Here is a 20,310-nt window from a genome sequence, read left to right as displayed (position 1 = left end):
AACTGTATGTGCGGCCGCGGTGGTGCAGCGGTTAGCGTTGCCGCCTCACAGCAAGAGGTTCTCAGGTTCGATCCTTGGTTGGGGTGCCTTCTGTGCGGAGCCTGCATGTCCTCCCTGTGGTCGCATGGGTTTCCTCCGGGTGCTCCTGTTTCTTCCCACATCCCAAAGACGTACTGTAGGCGGATTGGACACAATAAATTGGCCCTAGGTGTGAGTGTGTGCGTGTTTGTGTGCCTTCTTTGGAAAGTTGGGCGCCGGGCTGGCAACTCGACACTGTAAAACTCCACTGCCAATCATGAGTGGACAGGTGATCCGCTGTGGTGACCCCTAACCGGGAAAAAGCTGAAGAATAAGAGAAAATTGAAACTGTACAGTACTTTTGTTCTCTTGGGGGTCATTTCTGGGTTTGGTTAATTTAAAACATTCCTCTTCTAACTTGCTTTACAGTAAAATTTGTATTTGTGGAGATGAATTCCTAGCTGAGTGTTAAATAGGGTCAGCAGCCCTCATTAGGGGAGTCAGTACATCGGCCACTGGTGTAACTGTCTGAGATATAACTTGTACGTATTGCATAACGCTTAACTGTCTTTGATTTTACAGAATATTCCTGATTTTGCCTCATATTTTTGCCCTGAGTCTCTCAAAAGTTTTTTTTTTTTTTTTTTTTTTTTTTTTGTTTTGGTAAATTACTGAGGGATTACCGTCTGTCAGTTAATAAAATTACACATCAGAATTTCATACTTTCTATTGTGGAAAAAAAAAAATCACATTGATGCAAAACTTGTTGTTCTGTTTAATTTTTGAGTGAATTAGAGTAACAGTTAAAAACTGTCCTTGATTAGGGTCCTTTGAACAGAATTCTTGAGCAAAGAGATAGAGAGGTATGAAGTGCTGGAGTGTATAATATTACGAAATAAGAACCAGGTTCAGCTCAGTCACCCATTACAAAGCTGTAGATGTTGCAAGCAATATTAAAAAAAACTAGTCCAAGAAGTCCATCTGAAGAAGAAGAAATAAAATAGAATCATATCCCCAGCAGTTGGGGACACATACACACTTTATCAAATATAACTGATGTTAACATCATCATTGGTATAGTGTAAAGACTTATCAGACACCAAATTTGAAACATGGCACATGGAATTTATAACAAAACATCTTAGATGCACAGTCAAATGGAGTCTCATCCTACCAACTGATTGTGAAATGATTGCATCATTTTGTTAATGATATATCTATTGAGAAAAAATGAAAGAATGTACAAAAAAAAAAAACTCATCAGGAAGGGGTATCCTTCAGATTCCACTCTTAAAATTCAGAAGGTCATTTAGACCAGGTCACTGTAGGGTATTCAGTTTTGCTTGCCACACATTTACTTTAGCATCATGTAGACGTTTGAGGTGTCTGACTGCGATATCATCTACTGCATAGAAATAAATCTTTTAAAATTGGACCATAGCTAAGAATGATGATATCAAACACTGTTACTGTGTTTTTTTTCCTGACATTGGGTCTATGGCTATAAAAGCAACTAGATAGCTTGCATTTTGTACAACCAGCACAAAAAACATTACATTTGAACACATGTAAAAGGCAGTATCAGTATCTGACAATCAGATACTTCACTTTTATTATGCTATGCAATTTTTTGCAGTGGTCTTTTGCCATTTATCTGACTTTCAGCAGTTACAATATGAGTATGTTGTATTAAGCCCAGATGAGCTGGTCAGTTAATGGGAGAGCTTACAACAATTACTCATCTGATGGGTGAATGATCAGAACTCATTCATGTAACGCATGGATTGTTTTTCAAACTCTCTGAAATAATACTGTACCCCATTTTAAGGCATTACCTTACCTAAATTAAAATACTCTGCTGGCATTACCATGAAATGAGAGTGCATTTCTCATTTTTGTTTTTCATTTTTTTTAAGAGTAGCTGACTTTTTTTTTGGCCAAAGCATTTTAATGGTGCAATGAGAATTTTTCATACTTTATATTGTGAATTTACTTTCATTACAACTTTATATTGTGAATTTACTTTCATTACAACCTATCAATAATTTGCAGGTTAAAATGTGTTCTGCTTGTTCATTGTAAATAATTCACTGTTCCAAATAGCAGTAGGGGGTGTTTTTTACCAGGACTGATCCATTTTTACCTCCAGACCATATTGCACCTTGATGGGGATTGTGGATCCTTCCTCACTGGTAATGACCTAGGTTTGACTAGTGTCTCATGTCAATCATTTGACTTGAGGGACAGAGTGAGTGTGACTGATGACCAGCATTCTTTGTGACTTGAGAAGATATAGGACTCTACAATATTCATTAAACGTCATTGCAGGTGAGGGGTAACAGCTAGAACACTTTACAAATAAAAACAGTATCCAACAGACATCCTGAGGTTTGCATTTGTTGGCCTTGATTTCATGCAAACCAGCATGATGCATTACAGGTTGTGTGCGAGAAATGAATAAGAGAAAAACTTCCTCACTTGCTGCCTGCAGTAAATCTTGGTTGGAATTAGCTTCTTTAAGGAGTATTTGCCACCAAAATGTTTAATGTCATGTAATTCTGACAGCTCTTCCTGTTTGAAAGTTGCCTTAAGACATAATCAGTTAAGTACCATGAGCATTAACTTGTACGCTTCTTCTGTAGGACCTCTTTTGTACTTGGCTGTCCTAATCAGTGTACAGTTTAATGGTGCTGAGAGTGAGGAAGCTTCTGTAACCTAACATCTTCAGTGACCAGTTTTCATTTCTGTCAGCTTGTTTAATGATAACGCCAGCAGCTTTATCACTGTTCACACTTGAAAACAACACTTAATGAAAGAGTACAGCTGTATCACACCTTACACCTGTAGCAACAGTTAGGGAGCACAGTCATATCTCTCATGTGCAACAACACTAAAGAGCACAGCTGTATCACAGCTCACACCTGTAACAACACTTAAAGAGCACAGCTGTATTATCAAAAGTCTTAGTGCTATGTTATCGAAAGTTTAGGAATTTTTTTGTATTTTGTGGGGTGGGTTTATTGGCATTTATTTTTGATCACACTGTAGTATAAATTTCTATGAGACTCTGCAGTTTATAGTTCCTTTATTTAATATCGAATTCTCATTTCTTAATGCTGCTTTTCAATTATGGATAATACTGTAGACCTCTTAGGGGAGGGTGAGTATATTATATTTATAATCCTGTTTATATATTCTCATACGGTAATGTTTCAGTATGTTTCTTACAGTACTGTTTATTAGTAGTGTTTTTCTGGGTTTTAGAAGCACATCTCTGTGATCTTTCCTCCTTGTCACTCTGTCCTGAACCCCTTTTTTCTCCTATCTCCTTCCTTTCTTATTTCCTTTCTTTTATCTCTTAGGGGAGGATACTCTGACAATTCCTACCACTGCTCCTACTGCTGCTGCCAGTGCCTGTGAATCTCCACTTCCTGACCTGTTTGAGGTTGAACTGACTCTCACAACTTCCACGGCACCTGAAGTTACCACTGCTGCTGCTGCCACTACACCTCCCAGCACTGCTGTCACTGTCACTGCACCCACTACCGTTGTTGCTACTCCTACTACAGCCACGACTGCTGTTGTTTCTGCTTCCGAGGTGGATCTCTTTGGAGGTCAGTTGGGAAAACCTGTTAATGTTTTTACTTGTCTTTCTGTGCTGTCCATCTGTGAGATAATATACTTGGAAGTGACTTTGGTATGTATTAAATGCCATCTCAATGGAAAGACTTATTTCTGAATGATAAACATTGATGTTCATTGATCAACTATTGTGGCACGTAAAATGTTTTCAGTAATGATATATAGTGTGTGAACTGATTCTGCCTTTTTGGGAAAGGTTTTCACTGCTGATGTACCCATGTCTTTGGAGACCCATGTAACAGGTCTAGCCAGTCAAACTGATGTTCATTTCAGCCTTGTACAAAAATGTTTCTGCTGCACACTGGCATTTGGGGAATGTCTGTCTGCCCATGTCAGCCACATAATACCTGGATATTTCTAGCTAGTCACTGAATATTGCTTTCTTTGCTGCCCGAATTTTCATTTTCCAATTTTTATGTCTAATTGCAACAAAATATTTAAGATAATTTTGCCATCTTCCCTTTAAAAATGTACTACCTGATCATATGGGTATTTGGATATAAGATTAATGCCCACTTATGCAAACCTGACTCGGCGTATGGGTGTAGTTGTCCATATTTTACATCCCATTCTTAGGTTGTGTGATCTCATAGTGTATTGTAATAGTTAAGATGGTTCATGGGGAAAAGCCCCTTATATTGGGAGGCTTTCCCCCCATTTCATCTTCATTTGTTTTAATTACAGTCCCTGAATTAAGTATGTTTTTTTAAACGCATATCAATTTTGAAACCCACATTCATTTCCTAGAGTGCTAGAGAGGACCAGCAGCTACCTGTTCTAACTGCATTAATTGTACAATATTGTAGCTTTTTTCTCTCAGAACTTTAATATTATAGTGAGATATCACTGACAGTAGGATTTACAGGTCCGTTATAGTGCCAGAAGATTAACAGAACAGAGATGGATTAGAAGAGGTCTCATTCCTTTGAGAGCTTCCTCTTTGTTATTAAACCTGGGCAAACAAAAGATGTTGAAACATGGTAAGGGCAAACATAAATAAAGGTCACAGAGACCAAAGAAGCACAATTTTCTTCAGGTGGAGTCTTTAGCCCGACCAGCTGTGAGTAATGTGTTGCACCATATCCTTAACTCCTTTCTTCTTCGACTGTGTTGAAGAAAATTCACACCAAAAAGTATAATATATTTTTTTTTTGGCTGGGCCAAGGTCTTGGCATGTATGTAGTGTATGCCTTAATTTTAGCTACCACTGGTTCTCATTTTGGTACTTGTTTTTGGACTGCCTGCCATAAAGTGCACAACTCAAGATTAACCTTGCCAATTTCCTTTGTTTTGCCAGTTCAGAACTCATTTTTCTAATTTATCACTTTGGTTTTTAATTGGTCTTAAAAATATGCATTATGTTTCCTAAGACCCATCAGTTTTCAAGAACTTTTTCGAGGACCAAGAGTCTGTGCTTACACATTCATTCTGCTTTGAGTCGAATGGTCTATAACCTTATGGTAGGATATAACAAAGCAGATCTGAGGATTCCGCGCAGTGTAAACTCAGCGTATGGGTACTAGCTACTTCATTGGCCCTACAAACCACTAGCACTGTAGTTAACAGTCTACTGAGATGGGGCCACAACATGCAGTTGTGCAGAGGATGAGATCTTCCATTTTCTTCACTGGCTTGTGAATCACCTTGGACTCTTCTTAAATTTTAGGTACCTAGTTAGAAGAATTTGGGCTCTCCTTTTCCTGACTCTCTGCCTGAAGGCCCTACCACTGGAGAAGCACTGTAGCACCTGCAATGGATGGACCCAGTGGGAATAGATGATCTCCTAAATGGCAGTTGCTTGGATGATCTTTGAGGCCACGTCGGATAGCATGTGCAGTGTATGGATCATCCGGCCTCTGGGCAATGCTGTGACAAGAAGGCTTCTAAGAAGATCCTGTTAGGGGATTATCACCATGTCTACATGTCATAAAAGGGGGGAATCACTCTGCCTTCTTGAAGTAATTTATTTCAACTGAAATATACTGACTCAGTAGAAGAGTGCAGTATTTTTCTTTAATTTGAATTTCTCTCAGACAACGAGGAATTCTTATTTCTGTCCATTTTGCTTAACTTTCTTTTCCATGACATTTATCCCAAAACCATCACAAACCCTGTTTTGTCATTCTTGTTATAGCAAAAAGATAACTTAGATTGACAGGCATAACATTTGAGTTTGTTGCTTAGTCCAACACTTTTAAATTATGATAAATAGAAATTTAACTTGAACCCCCCACCCCCATTAGAAGGGGAAGATGGTCAATGAAACCCTTTTAATGGAATAACATTCGCCATTTTTGTCCTTGCAATATAACCTTTGATCATTGCACTTTTTTTCTAAAGTTCTGTTGCCTTAAGGAGAGCTCTTAAAGCAAATGAACTGTCCTTAAGGAAAACTCTTAAGTCTCTTGCTTTGTATATAAAGGCCATTCATTAGGGTAATCCCATCGTGTATTCACATTTAAAAAATCTTCTTTAGAAGACTAGGATTCATCTAAAAAAAAATGATGAAAGGCAGAAATGTTCTTTCATTTTGAGGTACGTTTAAACTAAGGGGTTCAGAGTTGATATATAGGATGTCCTATGAAAAATCCCAGGTCTCAAGTGACCCTGGGACTAGGAGATAAGACCCAGGAAGCATATTTTGTGAATGGGATATTAACAGTTCCTGGGTCCCTGACTAGCTTTTTTTGCAGTACCTTTTGTGGTAGTTCCTCACAGGCATTTTCCTTTCATGGTGATTTTCTTTTTTATGAAGGCTTCCTTCATTCTCCTATTGGTTCGGGTAATTTAGTGACTTATTATTGATTACATCATGTAATCACTGGTCTGTTATAGACATCATATGTTTCATCACTGTAACTGCCATAACATTTAATAGGAAGGAAGAATCTGATACGAGTCCATAATTCAGCATTTGATTACCACAGTTCTGTGGTTAAAATCAGGCAGAAATACTGTCACCATCAGTGTGCAGACCTCCATGGAACGATGTTGTTGACAGTGTTGATGATGGTGACAACAATGATGACAGCTGACACAAAAGATGCCAGCAGAACCAGAAACACGTGAGGTCACACTATAGAACACAATGCAGTGTGTTCCCAGTAAAGGATGATATTTTATTTTATCACATATTTTATCACATTAAGTAGTACGGAAAGAGACAGCTTTACAATTTGTATTTACTCTGCATCAGCTGAGTACACTGTGCATGGCCATAGTGCTTTAGAGTAAATGGCACCACAGTCATTAGACACTTCTGAGTTTCAGTTGTGTAATGTAACAAATGTTCCTTCACACACTTGGAAAAGGAATAATTCATTATTATTCTTTAATAATTGCGGATCTTATTGCTTTAAAGTATAAACCGTGCTGATAGATGAGTCCAGGAATTATTACAGTATGTGAGATCACCCCACAAGATAGTAACTGACTTAATACAGATGCAGGGAGCATTAAGAACATAATCTGAAAAATGTATGTAAAAATTAATTGATATTTGCTTATTTTGGTATTTTCTTTCAAAATCCTGTTCCTTGGGAAGTATGCAGTACAGACAAATCACATATTGATACTCAAAATACTAGTAAATTCTATCGTCTTAGACTGAGTGGCACAGAAATATCGTGAAGACCAGCAAGGAATATCAAAAGCCTGCAATGGCGGGAGTAAAACATTATTTAAACTCAACATCTTCATTTGAAAAATATTAGTTTAAGTAAATTTGTTAGATTAGATAATCTTGCTAAATCCGTTAAGTTTTTTTTTTTGTGAATATTTCCACAGTAATAAAGCCTTCTTAATTACACCACACCGTGATTTTAATGAGATTTTGTTCTTAGTAAACAGTCATTAGTAACAAAAAAATTTACTCTGAGCTGAGATTAAATATAGTAGGTAAGTTTCATAAGATATATAGTGCACTTAGTTGACAAGTATACCCCTTCAGATAGTTTTGTTATTTATAGTTTAATGTTTCAACAGATTTTTATATAAAAAGTTTCAAATCGGCTGAATAGAACTGCATAACCAAAAATATGAAGCAAATCAGTGGCCGAGTTCTTTCCATATAGTACAGGAAAATATATATGCATTTCTGACAAATTGTGGGATACAAGCAAAATGCTATGAAATCCAGGTGGTAAACCAGATTAAACTCAAAAACTCCAAAAATATCACTCACATATCGACTACACAAAGAATGTTGATGAGTGAACTTAGAAACTATTAGCCATTTGTTATACATAATACCAGGTAGGAGACCAGTCAGGATTTATGTTTATCCTCTGAAGATAAGTGAACATATGTTAAAGATGCGTGACTTGGGATAGTAATTTGAATTCAAAATGGAATTGTAATAACAGCAAGATGCCTTTTCTTAGAATTACCAAACCTTGAGGAGACTAGGTTCCAATTCCCCAAATCTCATTTAAATAATTTGAATATTTCAACACTTCTGTCCTGATCAAAAGTTAATGTATAAAACCAAGTTTCTGCAAAGATTTCCAATGTTTTATCAAAGCAGCATTGCTAATCAGTTCATCTTTCTCTAATACATGGCACAGGCAAAGTCTCTTAGTCATAGAATTATGTTATTGATTGAATTAGGATTCTTAGCTGTTTTTAATAATGACTTGAATATCAATAATCAGAAAGTTCTGGAAAGCGCATTCTAGGGAAATATCTGATTTATACGTCATGCATATGGCTGTATAAGAGATACCTGATTTCTTAATCATAGACCTTGTTGGCATGGCCAAGAGGAGGGGTAATATCTTGTGGAACACATTCGTGATAAAAAATCATGAATAATTTTACATTTCTTGAGACAGTGTAAAATATAGTTGGAGATTTTGAAATCTGCGACAGTCTTTCTCTTTGGGGGTCTAACAAATCGTCACACGTATGGCCTACATGTTTATCTTGCCTTAGAAATTTAACAGCTGTTTTATTTACTGACTTGAAAAACAGAAGATCCTTAGAAAATATTTGTCTTAATAATGGAAGAACTAGTTAATGACCACATTTTATTTTATTCCAGCCATCCAGATATATTTTAAGTTTGTTAATAGCTGATTCAAGAATGGTAGAGACAGAGGAATGAGAGTCCTGTTTTAACATGAGACCAGCATACTTTAGCTTATTAAATGAAATACTAATGAAAGGAACCAGTGAATGATTTATTTTTTGAAACTGAATTGCTAAAAGGAAAAAGAGTGGAGTATTCTAGATTAACCTTGTAATTAGGGACCTTAATATAAACTGTTATAGACCTTGATATAAGCCGTTATTATTTATAATACTTTTAGAACAGTACGGGTAGGATTCTGAAGGTGTAATAAACATAATCCACAAGTTGCTATTTATCATAGAGTTGTCAAACTGTGTGCCATCAATTGAGATTTCTAGAAACCTTTACAGATTTTTACTACATGGATTTCAAATTTTGACTGACTGTGTGTTCTGGCTTTAGTATATTTCAGTTTTTTAACTTGTGGTATTTTATACTTTCTAGCACTTTCTTTGTCTTCTGTTTTGGAATGGTGTGAGTCAGTCTTCTGAATGGGATCTGTATGGGTACCTTGGTGATCAGTTGGAAAAACAAAATAGTAAGGCCCTCGTTATATAGAGAAGTCTTGCAGATAAGGTTCTGAATAATGGAGGGAGATTTATTTCATTAGGATGTCCATACCCAGGACACTTGAAATTCTCTGTTCAACACCCTTGGAAGAATGTCAACTTCACTGGAGACAAAAGTTCCAAGGGAAGCTGAGCGACTGCTGTTTAACGTCTATGCTCTGTGAGTGATGGTTGACATCTGAAGTACTAATGCTTGGAAACATCTGACCATGCAAAAGAATCAAGACACTTGCTGCTGTTTCTTTCTTAGTTCTCTCATTTAATCAGCAGCATTTATTGTCATAATCTGGAACTGGTTTTTGAATTGCTTTTATTCATTGTGTGGGCTTGGGGGACTGACATCAGCTACTTTCACTTATTTTCCAGAGAAATACATTGTGGGATTAAAGTATAGATAATTATAATAGCATAGATAATTTTAATGGTGGTAACCATTCAAATTATGCAATTTAGATGTGATCAATGAGGTTTGGCAATCATGCATTCTCTGTGTTCAAGCCTGTTTTCTTATTCCATTTGTGGAGTTTCATTAGAGTAAACTTTTGGTTCCATCAGATGACCCTCTGATATTCATCCACACATTAATGCCTTGCACTCTGAATTGTTGTGGGTAAACCTGTACTTGGATACCTAGGGTGATCTCTGCTGTATATAGCCTATATAGATTGTGACTTGTCATCTCCTGTGTAGTATGGCCAGACAAGAGCATATTACTTTGCTCCGTGCTCACCACTGACTGCCTGATAGATGATGATTCTCTTACAGTATGTGTTTTACACACCCTTTTGCAATTTTGCATATAAATAGCTGCCTGCCTTTTTTCACCTTTGCAACTCTTACTTGATGTTATTGTGTACTCTAGTGGACATGAAACTGCCAGTTGATTGTGTCATTTAACTCTGCTTTAAAGGGTTCCCATTTCAGTTGTTCTTAACTACCTGATGGTGGATGGGGGTGGTGCATTGTATTAGATACATTTTTCATTATTTATTTTTATTACTTGCAGGTTTTTTTTTTTTTTTTTTTTATGGGATAGCATTTAAGCCTTGGGTCGGCCCCTACCTTCACTGGTTCTTATGGTAGATACTACAGGGGAAGCAAGTGGATGGCCAAGTTATGCCTAGGTATTTCTTGTGAACATTCATGGGCAGTGGAGCATCCCACAGGACTGGTGTTTGGGAGAAACATTTACTTTGAGGTGAACAGCAGATTGACCATTATTTCTGAATGTACCTGACTGCAGGATCCACTTTTAAAGATCTAATATTGTTGCACATAACTGTATTTATTAACAGTGTTAAAACTGATTTTTGTTTAATCCTTATACAGTGTGTGATTATTTAGAATATCAGAATGACAACTTAATTTTAACTGTGTACATTTCTTCAGAAATGCTAAGTGCCTTCTTGCACTGCTTTTCCTTGTTCTTCCATTACATTTACGTTAGATAACAAGATGCCTTACACATGGGAATTCTTTTGAGAAGATGTAGTCAGACAAGGTTTATGAATTTTCCATTGGATTTCACAAACAGTAAAACAGCACTTTAGCAAGGATGATTGTTTATTTAGAACTATAAAACTTAACAGTGAGGTAAAATAAATCCTGATATGAAAATGTTGCATCTTGATTTCAGAACAGTTAAAGGAGGGCTAGCAATATTTTTTAACACTGAAATAAAAATATGTTGGGGTCTTACAGAGAGCTTGTGGATTAAAGGCAGAAGTGTAATATAATGTGATCCATATTTAAAGTTTCATTGTTAAGATAGAATACATGCATACTTTTTGAGGTTGTATCGGTCAGAGTTTTATAGTGCGTTTGATGGAAACTAAGATCAGTAGTTTATATTCATGTGTGACTTGATTATAAGGTACTATTTACCCTTAATGAAATACCTATAGTAGGATTTCTGCTTTTACTAGAACCATTTAAACTGTATTTTTTTCTGTCTTAATATTAAATGTAAATTCTATGTTCATTAGAAATGTTACTGTTGCGCATTTCAAAACAAATGCAGCCAGGCTGGTCTTAAGGATCATGTTTTCTCAAACCCATGCTGTAATATGTTATTGAAGAACCTGAGCTTCTCATCATTTCAGTCAGCTTTAGTATTGTTTTAATGTACAGAATGAAAATATTGAACTATTGTACCTTCTGCATTTTCCTCCAATAACTAGGTGGTACAAATACGTTGTATAGGTACTTTAAATATTTTTAGGTTTCTATAAATTGATGCAGGTTCTTTGTTTAAGCATATTCATGTCTGCAGTAATTTGACTGGATATTTATCCCTTCCATGATAAATTCCTACTGAAACTTTTGCGTTATGGATACAGGATGTACAGTCAGGAACATGAGATTTTGACTGCTGTTTCTTTGATTGACAGCAGCATGGAAGATAACGTCATTGAAAGCTACTTTCAGTGAGCAGTAACTGTTGCCCTTTTTTTCACTGCTCTGAGTGCGGAGTTGGTCTGTATATGTTGAGAGATGAGGTCTATTCCCACATGGGGAAGTGCAGGTGGGCTTTGTTTGCTGAAAGTGATTTTCAGCGAATATTTTTCATGCTGTTGTCATGTGGGGACATTTTGTTTGTGAAATAATCATGAATCCAGAAACTAAATGTCATATTTGAAATTTTAGATTTTCCCTAAATGATGAAGAACGTGTCCTTATTCTTTTGATGTGAAGCCTTCTCACTTTCAGTAGCCGGGAGCTTGTGCTCTTCAGAGAAGGCAGATTTAGTTTCATAGGTATGTACTAGGTTAGCTGCCTTTGTGGGCCATTTTAAGCCTGGGCAATTTCCCTTTGAAAGGTGAGAATCAAACCATGTACCTTTTGTCTGTGAGGTAAACACCTTAATTATTATACCAACCACCAACTTGACAAGAAGAGTACTGTGAGTATAAGGAGATATAATTTTGCAGCTTGAGAAAATGGCTGCCCTTAATAAGGGGTGAGACTAGAAAATGTTGATTCATATTAAAATAAGTGCTTCATCAGGAGTAATATGTAAAGAAAAAACTAAATGAAATATTGACTGATGTTTCATAATTTAAAATGTCATCTTTTTTTCTGCTCCGACAAATGGACACACTTGTACACACACACACACACACACATGAAATGCTTCTAGAAAGACTGTATTTCAGTTTTTTTGGACATGCAGTATCACACTTTTACTGAAGTACGGCTTTATGGATTTATGTAAACATTATGGAAGATGACAGGGTATTGAGACCAAGAGTTATCCCAAGCAGATGACTGCATTTGTTTCCTCACGTATGTTCTGAACTTGAATCTCAGCATGACATTTTCATATTTGTCTGTCTAACAGAAATTTATGGCACTGAGCAAATGCAGTATTTACCCCTCCTTTCTTTATTTGCTAAAGAAGTATCACGATTATGTACACTGAGTGCTGAACAGAAAGCAATATGACTCTGTATGCAGAGCTTATGGTAGTACAGAATGTTCAACACAGAACACATCAACTTCAGGTTCTTGCACAGATTAAAAAATCCTTAAAATGTTATCTCAACAACAAATTAAATTTGACAGCATTTATACTTAAATTCATTGTAAATGTAACTTGCTATCTATCCTAAAAAGAAACAAAATCAGTCTTGTATGTAATTTTTGAATAGTATTTCTGCAGTAGTTAATTGTGTTGCTTGTTTACTGGTTTAAAAAAGAAAGCAGGGGTTATAGATACTGATTGCTAACAGTGACCTGTAAGGCTGTGTAATTTCTGTTATTAGATGGCTGCAGTAGTTTCCATCCTCAGACAGAATTAGTTTATAGTATTGGTTTTATTTCAGTGAAATACACAATGCTGGATCCTTATACAGTGTGCAACTTTTACAGCTGGTCTGTCCTACTGCAAAGCTTGAACACATCTTAATTAAATGTGTCAAGACATCCATAATTAAGTGTGTTAATTAGTGATACATTTGTTGACCATGAAAGAATTAACTGTTTTTAATATAATTGCTGCATGCCTCTCAATCATTTTGCATTACAGCAGTCACCCTTGGTTTTACCATGTAGATACATATGCAGTCTATAGCGCCTGATATGTAATCGGCGCTGCCTGCATGAGCAAATAATGCAGAATTGAAATATTTAGTTTCATTTCACAGTGCTTAAACCTATTTTATCACATCTTGTCACACAGAGATGAAACCTCTAATTTTTCTGAATTTGCTTTTCCATGTTTGGTAAGACATCCTGTACATACAAACTAAGGTTTTTCCCCAGACAAAGTATCCATATATACCATTTTCAGCTTTAAAAGTTTGAGAAGTATGCAGTACTGAAAAAAACATTTGTATATACTGGTATAGAATATGATCTCTTGCAAGAAAAGTTCATTCTGTATAAGGAGAACTTTAATCTGAATTGCATCCTTGCCTTTATTTTCTTCTCTCTTTTGCACTTTTCTTGGTTTCTTTTGATTTATTCCACTTCACCCTAGATGCCTTTGCAACGTCTCCCACTGATTCCACTGCAGCAGCCGAGGGGGCACCAGCAGCGGCTCCCCCAACCCCTGTAGCAGCAGCACTTGATGCATGTTCCGGACATGGTGGGTCTCTTCTCTTTGGCTCATTTCTAGTGTATACAGGTAGATGACATTATCAGAATTGGTTGATGGCATCTATTAACATTGTCCTTTAACCTTTGTTTCTTGACTGCATATGAGCATTGGTATTTTTCAGCTGCCATTAGAAGCCACCCATGGATGTATGCTGTTGTTTATGATGTCATTCTCATTTCCATATGCTAATTAGAAAAGAGTTTAGAAGCACAGCACAGTAGGAAACAGATTATTCATTGAGTAATCTGCAGCCTACTGAATAAATAGTTGATGGTCACCTTCAGAGCATTCACTTTTATTTTTAATTTACTCGTGTTCACGTCCAAAAAGATTTTCAGTTGTATAAGCTTTTAAGTCACAAAAAAGTAGGAGTGCTTCACTTCATAAGTTGCTCCTGTGCATGATGTATTAATAATTGATGATGTAATGCATAACTATGTTTATGTTTCCATTTTTGGTTTACATGTCATGTTTTCAGGATCTGAAACAGAAGGATATAGAGGTTTTAGTTTCTCTGGACCCTGTTCCTTTCACAAGATGTATTCAACAGCATCATTTGTTTGTATGGCATGTAAACAATTATTTTCTTCAGTTATTAGACATTTGGTAATATAGCCATTGACTTGGCTTTAAAGTAGCTTAGAATATTCAGCAGACCTGAGATGTTTCATTTTGGTGTGCTGGATGCTCTAACCACCTTCTAAGGTTACCACACCAGGAATGCTGTAAGTCTTTGTATGAAACATTGCCAAAAAGCAGACCTTTGGTTTCTGTATGATTTGTAGAGACGATTGTTTTAGTTTCACTATAACACCCTGATACAGCAAAGTTAAGGGAGTACTCGTTGTTTCAGAACTTTTGAAAGGCATGTTAGGCTGGCAGCAGCAGACCGCCAAAGCAGACACAGTTTACTCTGCAGATATTGTTTTTTTAATGCCTAATAATCTAATAATTTGTTTTTTTTTTTGCTCCCTTCAGGACCTCACCTGGTATCTCCTCTACCTGCACTCAGACTGCCCATTCAGTTTTGGGGGACAGAGCCCATGCATTCATAGGCTAGTTGAAAGTGCTATGCCCTATTTGTTCCTGCCTGGGAATCCTCATCAGCCTTCTTTTCCCTTGTGAGAGTCTGGTACTAGGCAGTGGGACAGCAAAACCTAATAATTTTAACACACACAATCATTAGGGCATTGGAATGTTAGCAGGTTAGCTATATGAGTGAAGTGAGACTTGGATTAGTGTCATAACCTTGACAGGGTTTGCAAGTAATAGCAAATTGAAATCAGAATGCACTTCATTGATTGTGAAAGGTAACACTGCTCTTTTAACATACAGCACCCCCTGCATGTATGATACTATATGTAGATGGGCCTCACAGTGTCTGAGAAGTGTGCATCACTTAGGCTGCTAGAGCTAGTCAGGAAGGTTAATAGAAAGAACAGTAAAAAAAATGGTTGCAGATCCCCAGTGGTTTAATGAAAGGCAAAGCTTGTAGTAAGAGGAATGCTAGAGCAGATTAACCTTAAACGCAAGGTAAGTAGAACCACATATGCAGGGAAAGCTAGAAAGTCTAGCAGTGATACACTACTTTTACAATTTTTGATGTCTCTTTTTTTATCGTTGTAAAATAAGAACTTAGCCTTACATTTCTCAGCTGATTAATTGCATTCTAGCAAACAAATTTCTTAAGGGTTTTAAATGTGACCACTTGCTGGGTGCGTTAAGAATAATACAAGAGCAGCTATAGGAATGTTCTTTTTTCATGTAGAAATGCATAACTTGTGGTTTCACAGATTTTATTCATTAATGAGTAATGTTGTTACAGATGCCTTATAGAAATTGTAGCGGTTACATGCCTATTGTAATACTGATTCATCGTGCAGATACTGTTGTAATATACACATGTTGTTTGACTTAGAACATGTCACTTTTGTTTTAGTGAAGGGTGTAGCCAGGGCCTTCTAAATTAAGAGGAATCAATGTAATTGAATTGCTTTTTTGCTTCCCCTCCCATAAATTTGACTTGCACTTAACAAATCGCAACATTTTATATATGTGTATATATATATATATATGTTTGCTGACTTAAATTAGATAGAATCGGGCCCTCCATGTTACTACTGACAAAGCAGCCATCCTTATGCAAAGCTATTACTTCTACATATTGTACATGACAGTTCTTGTGACTGTATGTTTCCATTGGGTCTATTTCAGTTCAGCGAATGTCATTTTCAGTACAATTGCATCGAATACGTGGTTCATCGAACTGTTCATACTGAGATTGTGGTACTGTGAGGACCATTCCTCACTGTACTGCAATCTCAGAGTTTATATATATATATATATATATATATATATATATATATATATATATATATATAATATATAGTGGAATTCGATGAATGGCATTTCTGATTAAATGCCATTCCCTGAACTGATGGTTCGATGTAGTGATATAGACCCATTTCCAAGTTACAGCCAACATGTATGCACTAGTGATTGGCAGTATGATCCTGTATGTAGTTATTTCATATCGCTATTTGAATCCAAGTCACATTTTCCAGGAATATTCACTTTAATTAAAAACATTTGAGGGAAAACTGAACATGTTTTAACCCCCACCCAACCAAAATCTCTCTTAACTCTGAGCAAACACAAACAAAATATATTCACTCTCCCAAGTTTACTCCTTAAAAAAGGACCAAGTGCCCCAAATTGATGGTTATACCCATGGCACAACTTCTTCTAAAGGTAAGGTTAATCATGATAAAGTGCACAAGCATGTTCTCCTACGAATATCGATTGTTTTCTGTTCTTATCTCTATTCCCCTCCTAGGTGTAAAAAACAACATTGCTTTCAGAAAACAGTACCTTTTAGCTGTATGAAAAAATGCACTGGCTACTGTTAAATAAACTAAATTGTGCACTATTTAATGTTTAAAATACTAAGGTTGTTGGGAAGTAACTGTTCATATAACTATTCACTTCTCACAGTTTCAGACTTCATTCTTTTTCATTGAACTGTTTGATAGTATCCCTTTAAAAGTAAGCTGTTTTATATCTTGCAGATTTCAATCATAAACTACTTTTCAGACCTCTCATGATTTAATTGCTTGCACCTGCATTTTCCTTGTCTCCAACTAAATGCTGGAGCTAATGGGGGGAAAAAGAGCTAGCAATTTTGAAAATCCAAGAAAGAAACCTTGAAGATTTCACAAAGAAGATCGTATTAACACCCATCATGATTAATTGTTTGCATTTTTCTTATTTCCAACTAAAAGCAGGTGTTGGAAAAAATCAGCTAGTAACCTTGCAAAAGCATGAACAAACTACCTTTTGCATGTTTGTCATTATCTGTTTTGTTGTTAAAACCTGTTAGTTTAAGCAAAATGCAAACATTTTTAAGCAAAGGAGATTATCTGTATCCACCTCTATAAATACTGGAAATTTTCAATTCTACATGCTCACTTATAAATGCACTTTTACTTCCCCTCAACAGGCCAAGGTCATAACATTGTTTTAGCTTTAACTTGCTTCTTTCCAACCTTTCTTATCCTGTTACAGTGTAAAATTTGGAGACATTATCACTGAGAAAAATACTTTCTTTCTTTAATATCACTAATATTTACAACAGTCACTGAAACAATCCCACTTCTTCTCATTTAAAATATACTATATATAGAACTGTTTTGCAGTGTAGCATGCAATTTACACCATGAAAATTATATGAACAAAAACTGTTTTACTTACTACTTCAGTCCCTTCACATTTTTTGACAAATTACTTACTACTTCAGCCCCTTCAGTTTCCTTCTAAGCATTAATGACTTAAGGTGAGATTTATGCCTTACAGTTCTCCCAGCAGTTTAACACAATAAGCAAACTTCCAATCTTTTTCAAACATTTGTTCTTGTACAACCACATTTCACATGTCTAAAGTGCAATAAATGGAATTGATGCTTTACTGTTCCCTAGTATTCACTCATTTTACATTTTTGCTGGTATCCTTGTTCATCTCAAAATCCCCACCAATTTCTGGTTCAAGTCTATAGTACTGCTGATTCTTCTAGTTACCATTTTGTTTTTTGTTTTTTAATTTAAGTAAGCATTTCCTTTGGTACAATGGAAAAAGGTTTCACTGACAGTCTCTCTGTGTACATTGTTATTGTCATGACAAAGATTCTCTGTATGCATTGTTATTGTCATACAGTTGAGATAGAGTCCCCTTCAGCTTGCAGGCTCAGTCTTTGCTAAACTTTATTTCCTCAGTAGGCTGTTCTGCATCCAAAATCCCTTTGATCCTCCAGAAAAAATAAATTCTAAAGAGAGGTGGATATACCAGTCTGAATCTTACATCTGCTTCTCAGCGTCCCTTGATCACAGGATGAACTTGCTTGTTCTCTGTCTGGTGTAGAGTGAATAATCAATGCTTAGTTTTGGCAGGAGCAGCTTTTTCCTCTACTATTATTACATAGTTATTTATTTTATTTTACAGTGTAATAACTAGTAATTGAGCTGATCTACTAGCCCTTTTCAGTCACAATCCAGATAAGAGTACCATAAGAAAAAGTGTGCACAGTACAATAATAAGTAATCCAAGTGCAGAAAGTTGACATCATACATACAGTATAACAAATCACACAACTGCATGACTAATATATAGTGATAGGATAATAATGATGTAACAGAGTTCTTCTTCTTCTTCTTTCGGCTTTTTCCCAGTTAGGGGTCGCTACAGCAGATCACCTTGTCTGCTCATGATTGGCAGTGTAGTTTTACAGTGTCTAGTTGCCAGCCCGGCACCCAACCTTCCACAGAAAGCGCACACACTCACGCACTCACACCTAGGACCAATTTAGAGTGTCGAATCTACCTACATCATGTCTTTGGGATGTGGGAGGAAACCGGAGCACCCGGAGGAAACCCACGTGACTACAGGGAGCACATGCAGACTCCGCACAGAAGGCACCCCAGCAGTGATGTAACAGAGTTAAAGTATAATAATACTTTTCAGATTCAGTTATTTAAAATTGCATTGTTATAGTTTCTGTATTTACAAAATATATATGTAGGATGGATACATTCCTAAAATGCTGCTATGAAACACCAGTCCAATTCCTTATTTTACTTTCATTAAATTAATGCAGTCTTTTCCTTTGAACTTCTCAGATATACTAAAAAAAATCTCATGCCAACCAATAGCAGCTTTATTCACATAAACGCACACTGGTTTAATGCTTTCTTCTCTTCTGAAGGGACTTCTTCAGAACAATTCTTCCCTTTTGGTTTTGTATAAAAGGACTGGGTTATGGAAATTGAATTATTCTAAAGAAGTCCCTTCAGTAGGGAAGAAAATGCTAAACCAGTGTGTGTTTATGGGAAGAAAGCTGCCATTGATTCCAACCTGTTGGTGTGAAGTGTTTCTTTTGGATTTTGTAACTGAATTTTACCCAAATTGATAACTTGTCCTGTCTTTAACAGTTTTTCAGTGTTGACACTTGGAGAGCTCTAATCAACTTGTTACTCAGTGTGCAGCCATCTTAGAAGTTCAGTACTGCAGATAAAACTGATGATGTTCTAGAATGTGGTGCTGCAAAGGAAGAGAATGGCAATGGATTGATTAAGCTTCTAAACAGACTAAAGTCACAAGGGTTGAAGTTAAATAAAGCTGTATGTCAGACTGGAATTACATCATCTAAGTACAGGGGTTATTTACGTATTGTTGCTGAATTATAGTGTATGCAAACATGAAAACTTTTGTGATTCTTGGGGATGGTACAGTACCTGTCCAATGTTTTATCAGAACTTCCACATAACTGTTTCTCTGAGGGAGATGCTTGCACATGACACAGTATGAAGTTGGTCAGAATATTAAGCTAAGAGCTTTGGACTACTGAACAAACAAGTAAGTACTCTAGCAACATTAAAAAAATAAATTAGTATTTCAGAGTACATTAGAGGTGGTTGTAAGCCAGAAACTGTGCTACTACAGGAGTGCAGGTTGGTTGCTTGTGCACTGAGAGTTTTGACAGATGAACAGATCAAATACGCACAGAGAGACAAATGCTGCCCATAGTGCTTTATGTCAGATATCTCATGGTTGTGTGACTGAGAAACATATAAAAGCTGTGAGATTACTTAAGCTTCTTCTAGACTATGGAGAATGTTGTTGAATCTTCAAAAGTATGAGTTAAAAGTGTAGTGAAAACAGGAAAGCAGACACACTTTAATGGTATGTTAAACAGAATCTGTTTAGCTCCTTTATGCCTGGAGCGCTGAGCATCACTGTATTTTGCATCATGCCTGCAGTGCAATTTATGTGGGCTGTCTTATCTCATTCAGGCATTAAACACATACAGCAATATTGTTGCCATATAGCTTAACAGTGCTGAATTCATGATAATCACTGCT

General features: G+C 36.3%; 1 protein-coding gene across 18 annotated transcripts in view; it reads left to right on the top strand.

Annotated features, from left to right (window-relative positions):
• The window catches only part of SNAP91 (synaptosome associated protein 91), a 2,005,574-nt gene that overhangs the window by 1,574,738 nt on the left and 410,526 nt on the right, over positions 1–20,310 (top strand). For 9 of the 18 annotated variants that reach the window (XM_044066094.1, XM_044066049.1, XM_044066088.1 and 6 more), the window contains 2 exons: positions 3,372–3,632; positions 13,781–13,927. The exons of 1 other annotated variant lie outside the window; for it this stretch is intronic. In XM_044066094.1, the coding sequence (XP_043922029.1) occupies positions 3,372–3,632; positions 13,781–13,927 (408 nt within the window). The remainder of the gene's footprint in view (positions 1–3,371; positions 3,633–13,780; positions 13,928–20,310) is intronic. 8 more of the 18 variants (XM_044066072.1, XM_044066134.1, XM_044066064.1 and 5 more) reach the window with 2 other exon arrangements.

This window comes from Protopterus annectens, chromosome 1.part0, assembly GCF_019279795.1.
Source record: "Protopterus annectens isolate FY-2018-M chromosome 1.part0, PAN1.0, whole genome shotgun sequence".
In the NCBI taxonomy this organism is placed as follows: domain Eukaryota; kingdom Metazoa; phylum Chordata; order Ceratodontiformes; family Protopteridae; genus Protopterus; species Protopterus annectens.
The sequence above is the reverse complement of the archived record's forward strand: the minus strand, read 5'-3'. Positions and strand labels throughout refer to the sequence as shown.